Genomic DNA, 19497 nt, shown 5'->3' on the forward strand with positions numbered 1-19497 from the left:
AGAAGGGCTGGATTATTTTCTTGCACTGTGAATAATCCTAAAAGATTTATATTTCACTTATGGTTGTACAGTGGTGTCAGAGCTAGAATCCCTCCTTCCAGAATTTTTATTTGAGACAGCGCCCTCTAGCAGCCAGCAAGGGATGAAACAGAACAACTGTGGTGGTCAGATGTTTACATCAGTGACCAATGTTTTGTAACATCCTGTTTGTGAATGGTTAAAACAACATTGTCGGTGACTTACCAACAGCTGATATTATTTACCAAGCAAGTGACATCAAATTGTTAATTAATCAACTTTCATATTATATTGTTGACAATGGCAATGACGGTTCACTTGGAAGAAATATTTCCCTGTAGTGAAATCTACGGAGTAAAATTGAAGTCTTTGCAAGTGAGCATAGGGTTAATATCTGAGGAGAAAACATAGTTGATACAATTTACTGAAGACATAACACTGACTTTGTTTATTCCTTCATAATCCCCAAAGTCTATGGTTCCTTGTTATCTTACAAAACCTGAATATATGCTTCCATAGTACCATGACTAAGGAAAGTGATGGAATGGTGCAGGAATAAGGCATTTTCTTGATCCCTTATGCTTGGCGTGGCTGCAAGGAAAAAGAACTTGTGGTAGAAAATAAGTTTTAGCAGTATTCTTAACATAGTTCAGTGAAAGCAGTTAGCTGGCAGGCTGTGATGTTCACTTGCACTTACAGATTACAGATTCCTTGCCAATATGATCACACTGAAGACTTAATGTTGGTCAATAAACAGTGGCCTGATCTGGTGTGATGGAATTGTCCTGAAGACTCAATATTGCGCACTTGTATTGTACTGATGACCAAAGTTTGGAAGTATTAATCCCCCTTGTAGCAGGCTCCATTGACAAACCATAGAAATAAATACCACTTTGGGAGAAAGATGATTAAACCTCATTACTGATAATGAGTGTAAGAGTTGATATCACAAATCAAACACTAAAAAATTGTCGCTATAATTTTAGTGAATAATTTTACTCCGGAATGAAAAGGACACAATGTGTTCTACAGACTCACTGTGCCAGGAGATCCATATGTACAATGTGTGGAGTTAACAGGTTGAGGATTGACAATTCAGTTGACAATTGACGGCTGACAATTTTTGTCCAACTCCTGGAAATACATATATTTTTGTCCTTGTACGTGCATGTTATTTTGTTTGTACCATGGTCCTTTCCAATTCCAGGTTTAACATATTAAATCAGTAACAATTTCTCCAAAAGTGAAAGTTACCAAGGTGCCACTTAAAAGTTGGTGACTTCAAATTTATAAATTTGTATACATGTCCATAGATGGCAATGGAGGTGTGTTGACCATATTAACATATAGACTGTCTGTTGCACTGCATAGCAGCAGTAACAGCTGTGTTGCATGCATGGCTGTCAAGTAAAAAAATTATCATCAACCTTTTCACCCCAGTTTACAGTAAACAGGTCTAAATTCCCCATTGATGACAATGGGTTTGGGCCAAACCATGGTGGTGAAAGGGTTAAATGGTGAGACAGAAAAATCACAGGACTTGGACGATCACTAGAGAGTCATTGAAGTTAGTGTAGAGAGAGTTAATCATAGCTGGAGGCTCTAGGGAAAACCTTTTTATAGTCTCATATCCAAAGGTTGGAGTCCAATAATCCCCTCTCACACATGTTATAAGCTTTAAAGTAGAGGCGACACAGCTGCCTTAATTGAAGTCATATTTTGGTTGTTTGTCAGCTGTGAATACGCCAGTGGTGCATCGATCATGATCAGGTCAGGGGTCATCGCTACAGAACTGGTGGCAATGACCGACACCCCCCTGCGGACAAGAGTGCGATTGATATGCCACAGCACCGCCTGCGTATTCACAGCTAGTTGTTTGTGTGTTAAATTGACCACAATTAGTTAATGAGACCCATTTCATTATTTTTGTTCAGTCAAAGATTAGTAGTATATCAGATGCTATAATGTCATTACCAATAGGAAAATGATTCCCAATGACTGGAAATTATTTTGTTTTTTTCGTTTACAGATGAAATGCCGGGCATTTGAAAGAGTAGAGAAGGTAATGTCATGACTTTACTGTATATTATCTATGTTCTGTATGAAACCAGAAACTGTTCATAGCAGTGAATACTACTACAAGGGTCGACATGTAATCAAAAGTTGCATACAAAATTACAAATAAATTCCAGGGATGGCATTGATCATAAAATTCATAGATGCTATACATCAATTCTTCCAAGAGGCTCATCCTCTATGCAAGACTTGTCATTGCACTACACAGGGAAAGGAGAGAGAAGCAGTGGAAGCAATCTGTAACTAATAGAATCTCACACACCCAAGGACCTGGGATCAGATTTCTCACACGAGCCGTAGTCTCGTGTGAGACAAAATATGCCAAACTCGTCTGAGAAATCTGATCCCAGTCCTTGGTGTGTGAGATTCTTTTTCTCACATGACCACAAAATGCGTTAAATTCACATTGGACATGTACAACATTATCCAAAATCGTGACAACTCTGTCGTCTGCCACTGTACTCTGACCTGCTTACTTTGTAGTATCAGCCAGTGTGTTACTCGTCGTGCCATTGGATAACATTTTGCACGTGGAACGAAATCAACTGTTCAACATCCAATCAGAGCTCGTGTAATATTTACTGCAGAGTATGGGAAGATTTATGAGAATGTGGGATCGATTTTTCCCACACCGTCGATCCCGCACTCCCAGCGGCCAGGAATGTCAGATAAGCAAGTCTCACTACTATAAATAGTTTTTGTCCTGTCCTGGGGGTGGGGGTGGGGGGCAAACTGTTTGATATTGAAATGCATTGTGGGTAAAAAGTTGATTTCTCTCCACGGCAAGAGTTTGAGATAGTGATCGCATGAACACCTAAGACTTTTGTGACTCACTTAGTGGGCAAAATTGTATAATTAAAAGTACCAAGAATTACCATGTTAGACTGGAAGAGCCGTCGCTCATGGGCGCTTGCGATATATCTCCTCGAGCGACAGATCTTTCTGTCTAACATGATGTATGGAGGCTTTGATACCATGGTTAATAATTCCACTGACCTATTTTGCCTCAGTTGTTTCAACGTTGCCTTATGAAAGTACTGAACATAGACCTGTGGAAGTGTTACCTGTCATATGTGAAAGAAACCAAGGGAAGTCTGCCGTCATACAGGGAAAAGATGGCCCAGGCATATGACTTTGCCCTGGACAAGATGGGCATGGATATCATGTCATTCCAAATATGGGCAGATTATGTCATATTCCTCAAAGGAGTGTAAGTATTATTGTATTTCCTATAGACTCTAGGGATGAATGAAAAAAAGATAATGTTTGCAGACAAAAATTAATCCATTCACACATCAATAAAATGTAAAGTTGTTACAAATATACCATACTAATTATGCATTATGCATGAGGACATCAGTACAGTGTGTCATATATCTGTAATATGTGAGCTAGGATTAAAATCTGACAGCCTGTATTGTATGTTACATAGTAAACAGCAAATCTTGGCAAATCGACATCCAACAGGTTTCCTTGCAGCTGTCGAAAGTGAATGCCCAGAGGCACCAACAAAATAGGATATGTTTCAGGTGCCTAGGAAATTAACACTTGTGGAATGGGAATTTTTGGCGAGTACAAAAACTACACTGTTCCTAATTACAGATGAATAACTTGAATAAAATGATAACTGTATGCACATGTAAGCAGACTGTAAACAAGACAAATCTGTTGGTCTTTCAAATTGCCAGTGTGAAAAGAAAAAAACTGCATCATTGTTGGTGATAAAGATGCTGGAATGTCATTCCTGTCCAATTCCTCAAGAAGTCACCATGCCATCACAAGATACCTACAGCCACTTGGTATCATAGAATGAAAAATACTTGTTGTGTCTGGGTCTCCGCAAACTCCAAACAGCTGAGCCCCATATTTGACTGGATCTTTAAAGCTACCGGTATCACAACCCTTTTTGTATGGTATTTTCAGTGAAGCGGTAGGTTCCTATGCTGAGAACCAAAGAATCACCGCGGTCCGCAGAGTCTACCAGAGAGGCTGTGTCAATCCTATGATCAACATAGAACAACTCTGGAGGGAGTACAACAATTATGAAAATGTGAGTAAACTGTTAGTGTTACCGTTGTTTACAAGAGGACACTGTACAGTCAACCATAGACCCTATGAGTCAACACAGATGGGTGTGTATAACCATCTACTGTACAATTGCTCCGAACATACCGGTATACCTTAGAAATAAGGTCTCTTCTTCAAATTTCAATTTTTATGGGTCAAAACATACAGTTCCTTTTGTATAGTTTTCTTGTACATTATTTAAGCAATAAAGCACACCCAGCAACGGTATACCACTCAATTTTGACCAGTTCACTTCATATATGCACTCACTATCGCTCGTGCATATATGAAGTGAACTGGTCAAAATCGAGTGGTATACCGTTGCTGGGTGTGCTTTATTGCTTTTATATCATAACAGTATATTGAAATTCTGGCATGGAACATCAAAAAAGGATTTTTGCTCAAGCTGAGAGCTCACGCGTATGCTAACCGTGGTATATCGCCAATATACCACGGTTCTTTTCGCGTCTCAACCAATCAGATCGCTGTATTTGCACCATCAATATATTGGTATGATATAATGTTCAACATATTACATGACTCAAAAATGTACCGGTACAGTGGGATACTCTTTGTAAAGTGATAGAAAAAACCAAAAACCTGTTTGTAAGCAGCTTGTGTCATTTTGATCCTCTCCTGAGTACCACAGAACTTTTTGTCATAAACATGTCACCATGCAAGTCATTGTTGATTGATTGATTGATTGATTGAATGGTTGATTGATTGATTGATTTTTGTTGTTGTTACACAGAGTATCACTTCATTGATTGATTGATTGATTGATTATTGTTGTTGTTACACAGAGTATCAATCCATTGATTGCAAAGAAGATGATTGATGACAGGAGTAGAGATTACATGAATGCAAGAAGAGTTGCCAAGGTAACACAATATCATCTGTTATACATCATTGTGGTCCATCAACTGTTCATCAAGCCTGGTTGACGATGAGAGAAATTTTGCTTGTATCAAAACAAAATGGTACAGGCAGTTAAAAAGGCTGTTTAAATTAGCACCCATGGTCAAATAGAGATTGTCTGATCAACTGCAGTTTTCTTACTAAAGCAATTCCAAACATGGTGCTAATTGTAGTGCATATATCCCAATCTTGATTATGGGGCATTGACGGTGACTTTTTATTGTTCAAAGAGTATTTTCTTGCATTAACTGGGTGTAATCACTGACAAGACATGGTCACTTAATGTTTAAAATACAAGATCCAAACGCTGCTGCAAAGTCCTTTTAAAGTCCAAGAATTTCAACGCCTCCTGGAAAGTCTTGGAAAAGTACTTGAAAATTGATTTGAGTCCTGGAAAGTCCTGGACAATTGATAATTCACCCTCAATTTTCACAAAAGACTGGATATTCAGTTATGATATTGTAAAATGATCTGTAAAAAGATGTTGTAGTGGTATCTGGAAAATGGTATCTTGGACTTCAAAATTAAATTGTCATTTTGAAATGCAATTAAAAATCTTTATCTCCCTAGGTATAAAACTAGGGGGTTGACCATTTGGTATACTGGAAATGGGTACGTTTGTTCTGTAACCCAATTTTCACATCTTTGTTCTCATTTAGGAGTATGAAGCAGTGACGAGAGGCTTGAACCGCAACATGCCGTCTGTTCCACCGACGGGAACCCCGGAAGAAGCCAAGCAGGTGGATTTGTGGAAGAAGTACATTGCCTGGGAAAAGGCAAACCCACTCAGAACAGAAGACCAGACTCTAATCACAAAGAGAGGTGAGTATCCTCAGAGAAAACAAATACTGACCTCCGTAAAGGAATACACATCAACAGCACAATGACAATGCTCCATTTACAAATGTTCCGTCTGAAAAAGGAATACAAATTGAAGGACACGCTTTGCATTCTAGCAAGAAAACAGATACTCAAAATATTATAATGACATGTTTAATTTTTTTACTTCAATGCTGGTGTACAAAAAATTTATAATGACTTCTATAAGCTCGCAATACTTTTTTGTTTAGGGACATTCTATGTCAAGAAATGCCTACGTTTGAAAGACACACAGAAAGTTTAAGTGTGCAAATGTCTTTTTGATGCTGTTTATTTTACAATTTGTAAATATATACTCACACTTTTGCTAAGGTCGTAACTAAAATGCTGTATTAATGTGTTTAAGAATACCGTTGCTGTAGTGATTCAAATTCTTGTGCAATAGCAGTTATGTACATATATTGAAGAACACAACAACAAACAAAGAATTGACGAAGATTCTTCATTGACATCTGTAAACCCCAGTTCGTTGTGTGACACTTTTAATACTGTTCTTTAAACGCTCACACTTTTGGAAAAGATTGGTTTCTTTAAAAAAATCACACTTTTTAGCTGATATTATTCTTCAAACTCTCACACTTGTGGAAACAATTTACGTCCATACTAAGTCACTGTTTTGGAGACATCAGTTGACTCGTCCAAAGCCATATACTTTTGGACTCAGTTCAGTTCAGTAAATACTCACCTTTGTGACAGCCTATTTCACTGTAATTATTCACTGGTTCTTTAGCAATAATACTAATAGTTATTTTAACATAATATGACAATGATAGACATAATGTCAAACAAAAAATTTACTACATTTTGTCATAAAATGACCGCTTATTACGGCAATATTTTGTTTCTTGCAGTCATGTTTGCATATGAGCAGTGTCTTCTATGTCTGGGACATCATCCGGATATCTGGTATGAGGCAGCTCAGTATCTGGAACAATCCAGCAAACTCATGTCAGAGAAGGGGGTGAGTATAATCCCTGTTTCCTAGGATTTGGGCCAGGCCACACCATTGAAAACAATAGGTGTATACCAATATTGTGTCAAAGAGGGGTGTGTCAGCATCTTTGACATGCAAGATTGACATTAAAATGACTCTCAAAAAGATCTTGATAAACAGAATGTCAATCATTGTATGAAACTGAGACTCGTATCAAGCTTTTAGTCTATCTACAACCCATATGAAGCAGAAATATGTGCCGATAACTGTGAACAAAACATCTTCAAGAATTCACATCCATGAAACCATTGTAGCCATGCTCTGAAAACTAAACTCAACAGAAACAAGGCTGTTGAAATAGAGCTGTGTGAGCTGCCATAGAAGGTTTTGCCTTGCAATAATAGAGGGCACAAAAATTTAAGATAGAGCTCAATCACTAGATGCATAGCAAACAAGGGACTGTTAAGTTAGTATGTGCCTTGAAAGTGAAACACTTTGACTTTTGCCCAAATTTTCCGTAGTAAAACTATCAAAGTACTCCTACCAATTCAAGAATAAAAATTCAGGGGTCACTGTGCAAAGTTTGGTACTAGAGGAACAAATTACCTGACATTTTATACCGATATTTCAAACATGGCCACCATCCCTGTGCTAACTCTATGGGGAAAAGTAAAATTTGGATTTCTGTAAAACTAAGACTGTGAAAATTTTTCTTACTCCAAGAGCTTTAAAATTAGCCCCACAAGTGGTAGATCAGAAAAGAATTGAAAAATTTGAGAGTCCAAATTGCTGTCGCTGAGGTGCATTCTACCGTAAAATCTACCTTTCTCAAAGGTCATACACATGTACCGGTACTCAAGCTAAAATACTGACATTTTTGTCTTTTCTTGCAGGATGTCAACAATTCCAAGATCTTCAGTGATGAAGCGGCTTCCATTTACGAGAGAGCCATCACGACACTCATGAAGAAAAACATGCTACTCTACTTTGCCTATGCCGACTTTGAAGAGGTATAGCTAGCATCATATACATGCTGAATTACTGGATCAACAAGGGCAAATACTGTATAACAAATGCTACATTTTAGAGAATTGGCTAGCTGTGTAAATATATGATATTATGGCTTAGTTCATTGTCATTAGTGACAGCAAATGCAACATACAATTTCTGATTTTTGATGTAAAATAAAAGCCATAAGTTCGTATCTGCTTAACTAGACATGATCCTTATTACAATCCTATATTTGACATGATCCTTATTAGAACCCTACAATTGTATCATTATTTTCAGAGTCGAATGAAATTTCAGAAAGCCCATGGTATTTATCAGAAGTTAGCTGCCATAGAAGATGTTGACCCAACACTTGTAAGTATTGCACATTTGCTAAAAACCCTATTGCTATGGAAGGATTTATTAGCTGTGACCTGCAGAGAAGCAATTGTGAATTCACACTGTGATCCTATGTATTTTATGGATTCTTTGGCCTTAATGATCAACACTCCTTATCAACACACCATTTCTCCAAGCTGAAGAGTTCATTGACATTTTAAAATACCTGGTGCCATGGCGTAGGATGCTATGACACAGAGTGTTACGTAGGATGGGTTGCTATGTGGCATAGTATGTTATGTACCCCCTCCAAGACCATAAAGGACAAAAGGAAACTTTGTACAAAATAATGTACAAAAGAAACCAAATACATTATGGTGTGCAAAGTGTGCTTGTGAGTCCATTATAGGCTGGGAAGGGGTATATTGCTGCTTTCATTTGTAGTTTTGGCAATGCCAATGAATTTCTAGATTTAGGAAAACATCTAGGCTACAATGCTATGATAATTGTATATATATCAGTAGTAATCTGAAGGGATGACGTCACAGAAGTCACTGGTACTGACAAAGCTGTCATATAGTATATGATACTAGGGTATTGGCATGGGGTGTTATGTCACATAGTGTATTGTATCCGAAAAAGAGTTATATTTAGTGTGAGTTTGGTTTGAGCAACCCTGATATAGCTCTTATATGGTGTACAGCACTTTGATATAGAGTTCGTCATAGACTCTCATCAGCTTCACTGTTCATCCACATAATGGTCAAACAGTGACAACTGACACTCAAAACTTTCTTTACTGTAATTTGTATATCACAGGTTTACATACAGTACATGAAATTTGCTAGACGTGCCGAGGGTATCAAATCTGCCAGGCTGGTCTTCAAGAAAGCCAGGGAAGATACCAGGACAAAATATCACGTCTTTATTGCTGCAGCACTCATGGAATACTACTGCAGTAAGGTAAGATATCACACATATCATATTTATGTCACAGATGCATCGCTGCATGACTCATTGTATACTGCAGTAGCAATGTACTAAAGTGCACATATCCAATTTATGTATTATGATCATTGCTGCAGTGCTTACTGATAAACCTGTACAGCTAAATCATTAACCCTTTGAACTCGGCTCGGACATAAATGTCCGATGACGTCATAGAGTACCAGGGGTCAGAGTGCAAAGGGTGAAGACATTCCTCATACATTCACACCCATCCACTTGCACTGCAGCAGAACTCCCACGTTAATGCCAATACTACAGCTGCAGCAAAGCAAGATATCAATAGTCAAAATTCACTGTTGAATGACTTACTCATCGCTATGGCAGCAAAGTACAATATTATACATATTTACTGATACTGCTGCAACACACATACATTGCTGTAACAAGCAACAAGGTAACATATCATGCCTCACAAATTGATGTCACATATTCACTGCTGCAGCAAAGTGCAATACTTGCATAGCACATCGCAAATTGATGTTACGCATATATCTGCTTCAGTGTAGGATTCTAGGATCATGCATAATGTCTGATATCCTAATCAATAAAAGCAACCGCATACAGCAGACTGGGTGAACGTTTTCATACATACAGCAGACTGAGTATATGCTTGTATACTGTATGCATTTAGACTCATGGCAGCTAGCTCTGTTGTTACCATTGTGTTTTGAAACACTGGTAAAATTCCCATGTCTTAACTTTGTGTGCCTATGGTTATATTTTAAAACCCAGGTATAATGTAACACCAAAATTATTATTAATCTATGTATATGTACTGAGAAAAGTTATTTAAAATTTGACAATGTGTTTTTTCTTTTTGATAGGACAAAAGTGTAGCCTTCAAGATTTTTGAATTAGGTTTGAAGAAGTACGGTGACATACCAGATTATATACTTTCATATGTTGACTACCTCTCACATCTCAATGGTAAGATGACAAAAAATTATTTTCCAAATACTATATACCCCTTGTTCAATAGTAAAATTAGGTGTTGGCGTTGACTTATCCTTACTGATAAAAATGTGTTTGGGCTACACCATGGGTGATTGTAGGGCTACTGTTAAGAGTAGAAAGTGTGGAGTCCCATTGTTTTCAACCAGAAGTTGGACCACTACATTGGAAAATAGGGAGAGGAGGGTTAAGCAAATGTAGTTAGAAGTATGTCATCTCACATAATCAGGGTGAGCAAATCCAATTGTCCAAGGTCTTGATTTACCAAAGTATTTTGTGTGGACCAGTGAAATGGTCATTCTACTGGTACAACACACCAATGAATAATAATAAAGTTATTTTATAAAGAATGTATACAAAACTAAAAAATCTGAAGCAAGATCACTTTGATTCTGGTCTGGGAAAACTCTAGGTACTGAACGGATATGCCTAATGCTGATAAAAAAATTTAGTTACCAGAGAAATAATCACTCCTCATTTATATCACCATTAGATTCGCTTTTTTATCAAACCTGTACATTACAGTTGTAACATTCTAGAGTTTGACTTAACCATTGAAATTTTACTTCAAAAAGAGGGGCATTGGATGATACTGGTGTTGATGTAGACTTGTACTTACATACTGTCATGAGGATAAATACACTTTGTTGCAAGACAAACTCCTTGCATAGTTCTTTCACAATCGCTGCCACAAAGTTCAAGCACGAAAAAAATTTACAAACCTGTGGCTAAACTAGGTTTTCTAGGAGGCCTCCAGTGATGTACTCTATCCTTAACCATTTCTTGACCATTTTCATAGGTTGCCAGACATTAGTACGAAACACTGTTTGCATGTGTCTACTAATCTCCAAATTGCCGAGTTGCTAAAGTTCCAGAAATGAACCAAAACTGGCAAATTCCAAGGTCGAATCCATGATGACATCATGTCTGCATTGAACGTACCTACAAATCATTCATACATTGCAATCTTGACAAAACTCAACCTGAGTATTCTGTATTTTTTCCTTCTGTACAGAGGACAACAACACCAGGGTGTTATTTGAAAGAGTTTTGACGTCAGGAAATCTTCCCCCAGAAAAATCAGGGTAGGTCATGTCAAGGAAATTGTTTAATTTGATTCTCTGTTCAAAAGAAAAATCACTTTTAGACATTGTTTATTATGGAATTCTTTAACACAGTGATGCATAACATTAATTTGATGTTTACATCATTGATATTTAAATTTATGGTTTTAATATTGTAATGGTAGCTCTGATTGTATGGGAAAACTTCAATATGTTGGCAAATCAGAACATGGAGGAACTGGGAAATCACTTTTCAAGTGTTAATAATGTTTGTCTTTTACGTTGTCATCACAAGTACATGTACAAGATCGCAACAAAGAATTTCCATTATGTTCTCTGTGACTGCCCCATGCATGTGTGGGAAAATGAGTATAGAATGCAGGGCAGCATTGGTATTTTATATCTATGCCGTGATTGGAGATATTTGAACAGCAGATAATGTCTAGCATGACAATGGTATGACACCAAAATAAAGTTTCATTGACTTGTAGACTTTCTGGAAAGATTTTGATATTTCCCAATACAGCACAGGCAGAATTCCATTTCAATTCAACAATTCCATGGGCCAAACTGTCTCCGCTGGCAGAACTTAACTCTTAGTTTGATCTTCTTTCTTTCACTACCTGTAAAGGAAACACAATACATCCATATATAATATTTCTTAAAATCATGGTGTATCCTGGACCCAGTATTATACAGTCTTGTACTCTAACAATGCTTCTCTCTGGATAGTCTGTTGAAAAATCTGTTCTAGTGTAAAAATATAGTAAGTTACACGGTCTTCTCCTTCTTTGCCTCAGTTCCTATGGTCTTGAGTTTATGTGTTATTCATGAATACACTTGGAGTAGATGAACCACTTGATCTTACATTTCAATTGTGTGGACATTTCTAGTGAGGATCTGAAAGTTCAAAACTGAGATTTATTTTCCTTTCTTCACTCTTTTAGAGAAATTTGGCTGAAATTCCAAGACTTTGAGTCAACGTGTGGAGATCTGTCCAGTGTCTTGAAAGTGGAGAAGAGAAGACAGCAAGTTTTTAAAGAGGTAAGAAGCGATGATGGAAGAAACATTGCAGAATGTAGAAATCTGTGTGCAAAGTTTTCTGCAAGGGATAAGATCTTACAAGGGGGTGTTAGGGTAGAATGTGCCTCGGGACAGATATTCAAACTCACAAACTTTTACAATTCTTTTCTGATCTACCACTTGTGGGGGTTCATTTTAAAGCTCTAGGAGTAAGAAAAATGTTCACCACCTTAATTTTACAAAAATGAAAAAATAATTTTTCCCTATAAAGTTAACACAGTCTGAGATGGTGACCATTCTGAATTTCAAATATCGGTATTAGGTAATTTGTTTCTCTAGTACCAATATTTGCATTTTTACTCCCAATTATTATTCTTGATTTTGAAAGAGAATTGTTGGATTACATCCCTGAAGAAACTTTGAGCAAAAGTTTAGTCTTTTTACTTGAGGCACCTACTACGTTAAAGATGTCAACATTTCGAACCCTTGGTCACACAGTTAGGTTTCCCTTTTCATGCATCAAGTTCTGTTTTCAAGTTTCACTGTTTTGCCATTGCAGGAATTTGAAGAAAGAGAGACGACACTACTGGTTGATAGATACAGGTATCTTGATCTTTATCCTTGCTCTGCAGGGGAGTTGAAGGCACTTGGATACAGGGTGAGTCAAGTGATAATGTGAAATAAATGTAAAATAAATGCCAAAATCTTGTATTAATGTGGCATTGTCAGGCAGCATAGCATAATCCACCTGTTTTAATCATACCAATGATTGAACTTTTCCTATGCACAAACAATTTATTTTTTATTATTTCTTTATTTCGGACTTCATACCCGTCCATATATATAACAGTATACAAAATAGTACATGTGAATATACTGATCATTTGGGGAAAAACTAGAATTGCTCGTGGAAATACATTCCATAAATATTGACTCAGAGTAAGAAAACTGTCATTATCCGACATTTTCTCAAATCAGATGTGAAGTACATAGTATCATGCTCCTTTCATATAATGATGTTGTCACTTGTTGATATTTGAGTCATTAAACCAAGGATTTGCTTTCTAAGCAGAACATCAAAACCAATCCTATTACTGACAAACACTAGCACTACTACGCATGTCATAACCCAACAGTATGTGGGCGGCATTGTCGTATTAAATTAACTTTAAAGGGAGGCAGTCATCGGAACTGCACATGTGCAACTTTCTGGTTACAAACAATGTATATCATGCACGATATATAGATGCACCATGTCAACACAGCTGCAACATTTAAGATTTTATGATGTACATTATGACAAACATGTTTCAACTTTCATCAATCACCAATCACCTCGAATACAGTGTTTTCATCAGTCGTAGGAGTCCTTAGCGACCCTCGAGCACAGTTCCGACGACCGCCTCCCATTATTAGCTTTCTCAGGGTACTGCTGTTGAACAACAATGCAGTTGTTCAAATCATTTTTACAATATACAATATATGTTGAATGGTTTGTATTTTTGCCAAAATTCAGGACTTGTCTAAGAAATATGCACCAGTTTTGCCTACGCCAACCATGGCTGCGCCAACCCAGCTGATTCAAGAGACTTTAGCCACGGAAGAGGAAGTGGAAAAGAAACCCGAGTATCCCAAACCAGATCTCCATCAAATGATACCGTTCAAACCCAGACAGTATCCACGTAAGTGTTCAGATCAATGATAGAGGCACCAGTGAAGATTTGTGGGCAAAAACCTGAGGGTATAAACACAAAGGGTAAACCCAGGGCATCACAGAAATATGCTGTACCCGTTTCTCTAACCTGTATGACTTCTTAAGTTACTGATGATTACCGGTAACCCTTTGAGCGCAAAGTAAATTTTTGTTGCCTGCATAAAATATAACCCAAACAACTTTTGTCGTGTCCAAACATTTTGTTCTGATTTTTCCAAAAATTTTGACCGAAAACTGGAGTTTATGATAAGTACTGTCCACCTGGTCCTAAATTTTCAAAAGAATTACAAAAAAATTCATGAAAATTGGTAAAATGTGTCATAATTTTGGTGGGAAAAATGACAGGGCTGAAAGGGTTAATCCAGAATGCCACCAGTGAAGATTTGTTGACACAAACCTTAGGAAAACACAAAAGATTTCCTTGGCGATCATAGCAATATGCAGTGCTATATCCAAATTTTCTCTAATCTTAATGAACTCCCTAAGTCACCGATGATGAATGCAGAAAGCTGTCTGTGACCACTTATCTTCACTGTTGTTACAATCATTTGATCAGTAACTATTTCTCACTGAAGGTCAATTTTGAAGTCATTGTTTTGTCCAGAGTAATAAAAAAGAAAGTACTATCAGAGTTACCTGGACATTTTATCAGAATTTTCCCAAATATATTTATTCAGTCGTTGGGGAACAGTAGCAATCTCCCTTCTTCCTGAGCCATTTATTTATTTCTCCAACAACGATGTGAAACACTGAAGCAATTCTGGCAAAAACACCTGATAGTATGGTATTAACACATAATATGCACTTGGTGAAAGCCAACGATATTCATTGAAGTCTGTGCACAAGTGATACTGCAAATTGTTTGTTCACTCAAGAATTTGCATTTTTCTTACAACAAAATGTTTATTTTTGAATTTTAAATAACATCAGCATTACAAGTATGGATCATGAAAGCATTCTGATAATAACATACAGGGCAGCGTTTCCGTTACAATTTCAAAACTTGCGTACGATTTTACGCAACTGAGTTTTTATTTGCGTAAAATGTATTCAAAATGCGTACGGCAGGAATCAGTATCTGAAGTGAGCTGGGCAGTCTTTTCTGTAAAACTTGGGGGTTTCCGGTAATGCGCATGCTCTATTAACGCTCTATTAACAAAAAACAACAACCTGGGGGGCTTCAAGGTGTAGCTGAACATTTGCCATGCCGTGATGCATGTCCCGTATATGATCGCTGAGCAGCCCAATGAGTTATGTTCAAAGAGAATACCTTCTGACTACGAAATTAGTGTTTTCAAAGGGCCAACAAAAAGCAGATACCGTTCAAAGTCCAGCGGGACCTCTCAAGAATGCAACCCGACAGAGTCTAAATGGTCACCCGTAAACACTTTCCAAATAACATGCGACGTAATGACCATTACATGTAACTGTATTGTGTTACCAACAACGTACATGTAGACTCAATTGATTCTCGAATTTTTTGCATCTGTAGTGCCATTTTCTGTACAGAACTGATTGACATGACGTTTTGTGCTGATGAAATACAAAGTTGCATAAAGTGCTGCGGTCTGCTAAAGTCTAAAATGTTGCAATATCATGATGAATGTCACTTGCAAGCAGGTGCATATGTTCTATTTTTGTCCTGCATTGAACCATGTTCAGGCAATGTAGTGCGGGCCAAGTACGTCGTGTCATTGGGCGGCATTTCTCAATGCGTATTTGTTTACGCAGTCATGATTTTTTTTGCGTATTTCCGAACAATTTTGCGTAAAATACGCAGGATTTTGCGTTAACGGAAACACTGACAGGGTATGTGATGGGGATCTTCATTTTCTGTTTTTTCTTCTGTATTACAGCTGTTGGAGCTCATCCAGTGCCAGGCGGTGTCTTTCCCCTCCCTCCTTCCGCATCACAAGTACTGACAATACTTCCACCACCAATATGTTTTCAGGTAGGACTGACCTTTGAGAATGTATGGATTGACCTTTGAGAATGCATGGATTGAACATTGAGAATGTGAGAATTGACCTTTGAGAATGCATGGATTGGCCTTTGAGAATGTATGGATTAACCTTTGAGAATGTATGGATTGACTTTGAGAATGTATGAATTGACCTTTGACATTGTAAGAATAGACCTTTGACCTGCAGTGTAAGTTATTTTTAACGCGAAATCATCGTTTGCAACTTATTTATTCATTTTATCATCTAACCCTCTCATACAATCATCATCATCATCTGATAGCACTTGATGTGAGTTATATGTGTACAGTGCCTGGCCAGATGTACCTTAAGTTTCAAAGTCATCAGGAATATGCAGATTTGCAAGATAGAATGATTTCTATCTCAAGTAGAATACATCGATAAATCAAGAAAAAAATAGTGGTTTGATAAAGGGAGCAGGTGTGGATAAGTTGTCAGTGAACAATATCAACCTGGTCAATCTTGAATATTTCTAACTGTGGCATGCTTTGTTTTGTCATTTCAGGGTCCTTTTGTGAAAGTGGATGACTTGATACAATCTATAGCAGACTGTCAAATTCCTGAAGGTAAAACTTTTAACTTTGTAAAACAGGTTTTAACATTGATGATGGGATATGTTGATACGCTATTGCTTCAAGATATGTTGGTGCTGCTTCGAATGGCAAAATTATCAGAGACAAGAAAATAATGAATACAGCATCAAACTGTTCTGAAATTACAGAATCACTTGGCCTTTGTACAATGCCTGCATATGTTCAACTGAATTCAGTATGATAATGTGACCTCTAAATCCTGTGGAGGAAAAAACGATGTAATGGTATCTTGTCACTCCCATTTTCCTGTGTAGAAGTCAAACCTTGTCATAGAAAACAATATAAATGGGGCAAACCATAGTGAAAGGGGTGATATTGACATCATCCTATCAGTACTTGTTGGCAAACAAGAATTGATAACTTCTCTTAGAGTTGCGCTGCTTTACTGTAGATCATCAGAAACATTGAAATATCTGTTTGTGTTTTCATCACCAGTTGCCGCGGATGAACCCACAGAAAACGGTGTCACTGCCGAGAAAGATCTCAATACTGACCAAGATCCGAAGAAAAGGAAGAGAGAAGGTTTAGTTGGTGGAGATGATTCTGATGATGAAGACAATGTCATGCAGGCACCAGTACATGATATCTATAGAAGTAGACAACAGAAGAGAGTCAAATAGAATTTATTCAGCAAATCTGACATTTTTATTCAAAAGTATTTTAATTTTTGTGGAAACAGTTTCAAAGCTGGTTATTATGTTTTCAAAATATTCCTCCATTCTGCCGATATCAATGCTGTTTTACTGAGTTTTATGGAGTAATGCTTTACTTTTTATCTTCAGTTTATTTTTTTTATGTGAACTCTTGTTTTGTTAGAATTTTCCAAAATATTGAAGGGACAATACTGTAACTTTTGATTATCCTTTTCATGATTTTTGTTTTAGTTTAGTTTGTGTCTCAATAATGAACGACTTCAACTGACTGCTCAAACTTTCCTGAAGCAAACTTTCAGCTATCCCTTTGAAAATCAAGAATAAAAATCAGGGTCACAGTGCAAATTCTGGTATTAGAAGAAACAAGTTACCCTCTATTCACCAATATTTGAAAATCAAAATGGCTGCCATCCCTGTGTTACTCATGGGGAAAATAAAACATTTTTGAATTTTAGAAAAACTAGAGACTGTGAAAGTTTTTCTTATTCCAAGAGCTTTAAAATGAGCCCCCACAAGCGCTAGACCAGGAAAGAACTGTTATACATTTGAAAGTCCTAATATCTGTCCCCGAGGTGCCAACCTTAAGGAATTATGTAAATGATCACACTCCCTGAATCATTGTTGAGGTTATTTACAAAGTTCTAGTCATGGATTTTTTTTTTTTTGGAGGGGGGGGGGCGCAAAAGTCAACAGAACAGCCAGCTGTCTACCACCAGTTATTCTGTAGGTGTCATGATCTGTTCCATTGTTTTATAGAGATATCTAACAACAGAGATATGAGATAGGCTGCATTGGACATGAGGTCACTGTTTTTTTTACAGCTGGAATGACAGCCAACAGGGCATTTCAAACTTGTTTGGTCTGAATCAGCAGGAACAAAAGTGATTTAGAACTCAAATATAAAGAACTTTACATCCTGAAAAGTTTGTAAAATACATATAAATAGTTCAACAACTTCATGCAGTCATATCTTGTGTTTTTTATATATTTCCAAACCTTAAACTGGTTGAGAACTGCTCAGGCTACATCGTATTTTACCAAAAGTGTTTTACCAATTATGGCCACCTGTCGCATATCTTGTGTGTTCCGTGTATTTTGCAACTTTCAACTGGCGGAGAGTACCTCAATGTCAGATTGTACCTTTTTACCAGCAGCATTTTCAATGTGAGAATATTGCCATTTTGTTTCTTGGAACCTAGTAAAATTTGTATTTGTCACTGAAAGTTGTAACCAATTTGTTATCTTTGAATTGACCCAAACCGATGTCCATCATCTCAATAAGTAGTAAAAGACAGAGGCAAAAACGATAAAGTAAATGCAAATCACTTGTTGTGACATAAATATCACATGTTCCATCAACCGACACACCTTTTTGATGTAGATCTGTTGGCTCAGAAGTGGTGCTAAAGGATTGTTATTGTTCATCCCCATGTACCGATAGAACAGGGCCACCCCCATTTCCCAATACAAAGGTCCAACTTCTACATTTGAAATATGGGGAGTGGGTCAGACCACAATGGTGGTACCTGGCAAAAAGAAATGGTATCAACAATACTGAAGACCCTAATATTTCAATCAAGGATTGTCATATTACATGAAAAAATGGTACACACTCCATTGTTGTCCACTGATTAAAATTGATTCATTCTCCCCTGGTTTGTAAGTGTGAAAATCCAGTTGTCCACAGGAGCAATGGAATGTAACCATTTTCTTGCTCTTCAAAGGGTGAAAAAAACAGATTTCTCTTTGCTGTGGTACAAATACTATAATTTCTTTTAATGTTTTAGTAGTTTTATTGACATGTAAACCTTGAAAGAGGAAAACCATTTTGATTTATCTGGAAGCTCTTTGTATGTGAGTTAGTGAAACTGGTCAGTAAAGTCTATTTGTAATAAAGCAATGTGTCACACCATGTGTCTTTTTCCATCAAGGTGTTCTATGTTTTAGTTCTATACATTATCCACCAACTAAGAACAGCAACGGTGGGCTAAGTCTAAGCTGCAATTTTCAATACCAGGTTCTCGCATTAGTGGAGTTCTCCTCCCAGTCAAACACTTGGCTAGTACGATGTTTGATTTCTATAACATTAATTACACAAACTGATCTCAACCTTTTGTCACCTTTTGCTAATCCTGCAAACAGAGTTTATACAAGCGTTTGATTGACGGTCAGTTCAAATTGCCAATGGTCATTGATTCCCCACCACAAACGCTCGAATTTCCTAAAAAATTGTCTTCCAGTCGTGTTAGAATTTGAATATAACCACAGAGTTCGATCGGCAGCAACTT

At 37.2% G+C, this 19497-nt stretch overlaps 1 protein-coding gene across 1 annotated transcript in view; it reads left to right on the top strand.

Moving 5' to 3' along the window:
* Positions 1-19105, top strand: part of LOC139116319 (cleavage stimulation factor subunit 3-like) — a 43750-nt gene extending 24645 nt beyond the window's left edge. The window contains exons 4-20 of the mRNA XM_070678954.1: positions 2048-2080; positions 3105-3304; positions 4018-4144; positions 4965-5042; positions 5739-5901; positions 6810-6919; positions 7786-7902; positions 8183-8257; positions 9041-9184; positions 10054-10156; positions 11196-11265; positions 12192-12288; positions 12827-12925; positions 13784-13949; positions 15838-15932; positions 16469-16529; positions 16992-19105. Of these exons, the coding sequence (XP_070535055.1) occupies positions 2048-2080; positions 3105-3304; positions 4018-4144; positions 4965-5042; positions 5739-5901; positions 6810-6919; positions 7786-7902; positions 8183-8257; positions 9041-9184; positions 10054-10156; positions 11196-11265; positions 12192-12288; positions 12827-12925; positions 13784-13949; positions 15838-15932; positions 16469-16529; positions 16992-17176 (1923 nt within the window). The 3' untranslated portion in view covers positions 17177-19105. The remainder of the gene's footprint in view (positions 1-2047; positions 2081-3104; positions 3305-4017; positions 4145-4964; positions 5043-5738; positions 5902-6809; positions 6920-7785; positions 7903-8182; positions 8258-9040; positions 9185-10053; positions 10157-11195; positions 11266-12191; positions 12289-12826; positions 12926-13783; positions 13950-15837; positions 15933-16468; positions 16530-16991) is intronic.
* Positions 19106-19497: the final 392 nt, after the last annotated feature.

This window comes from Ptychodera flava, chromosome 2 (assembly GCF_041260155.1).
Source record: "Ptychodera flava strain L36383 chromosome 2, AS_Pfla_20210202, whole genome shotgun sequence".
In the NCBI taxonomy this organism is placed as follows: domain Eukaryota; kingdom Metazoa; phylum Hemichordata; class Enteropneusta; family Ptychoderidae; genus Ptychodera; species Ptychodera flava.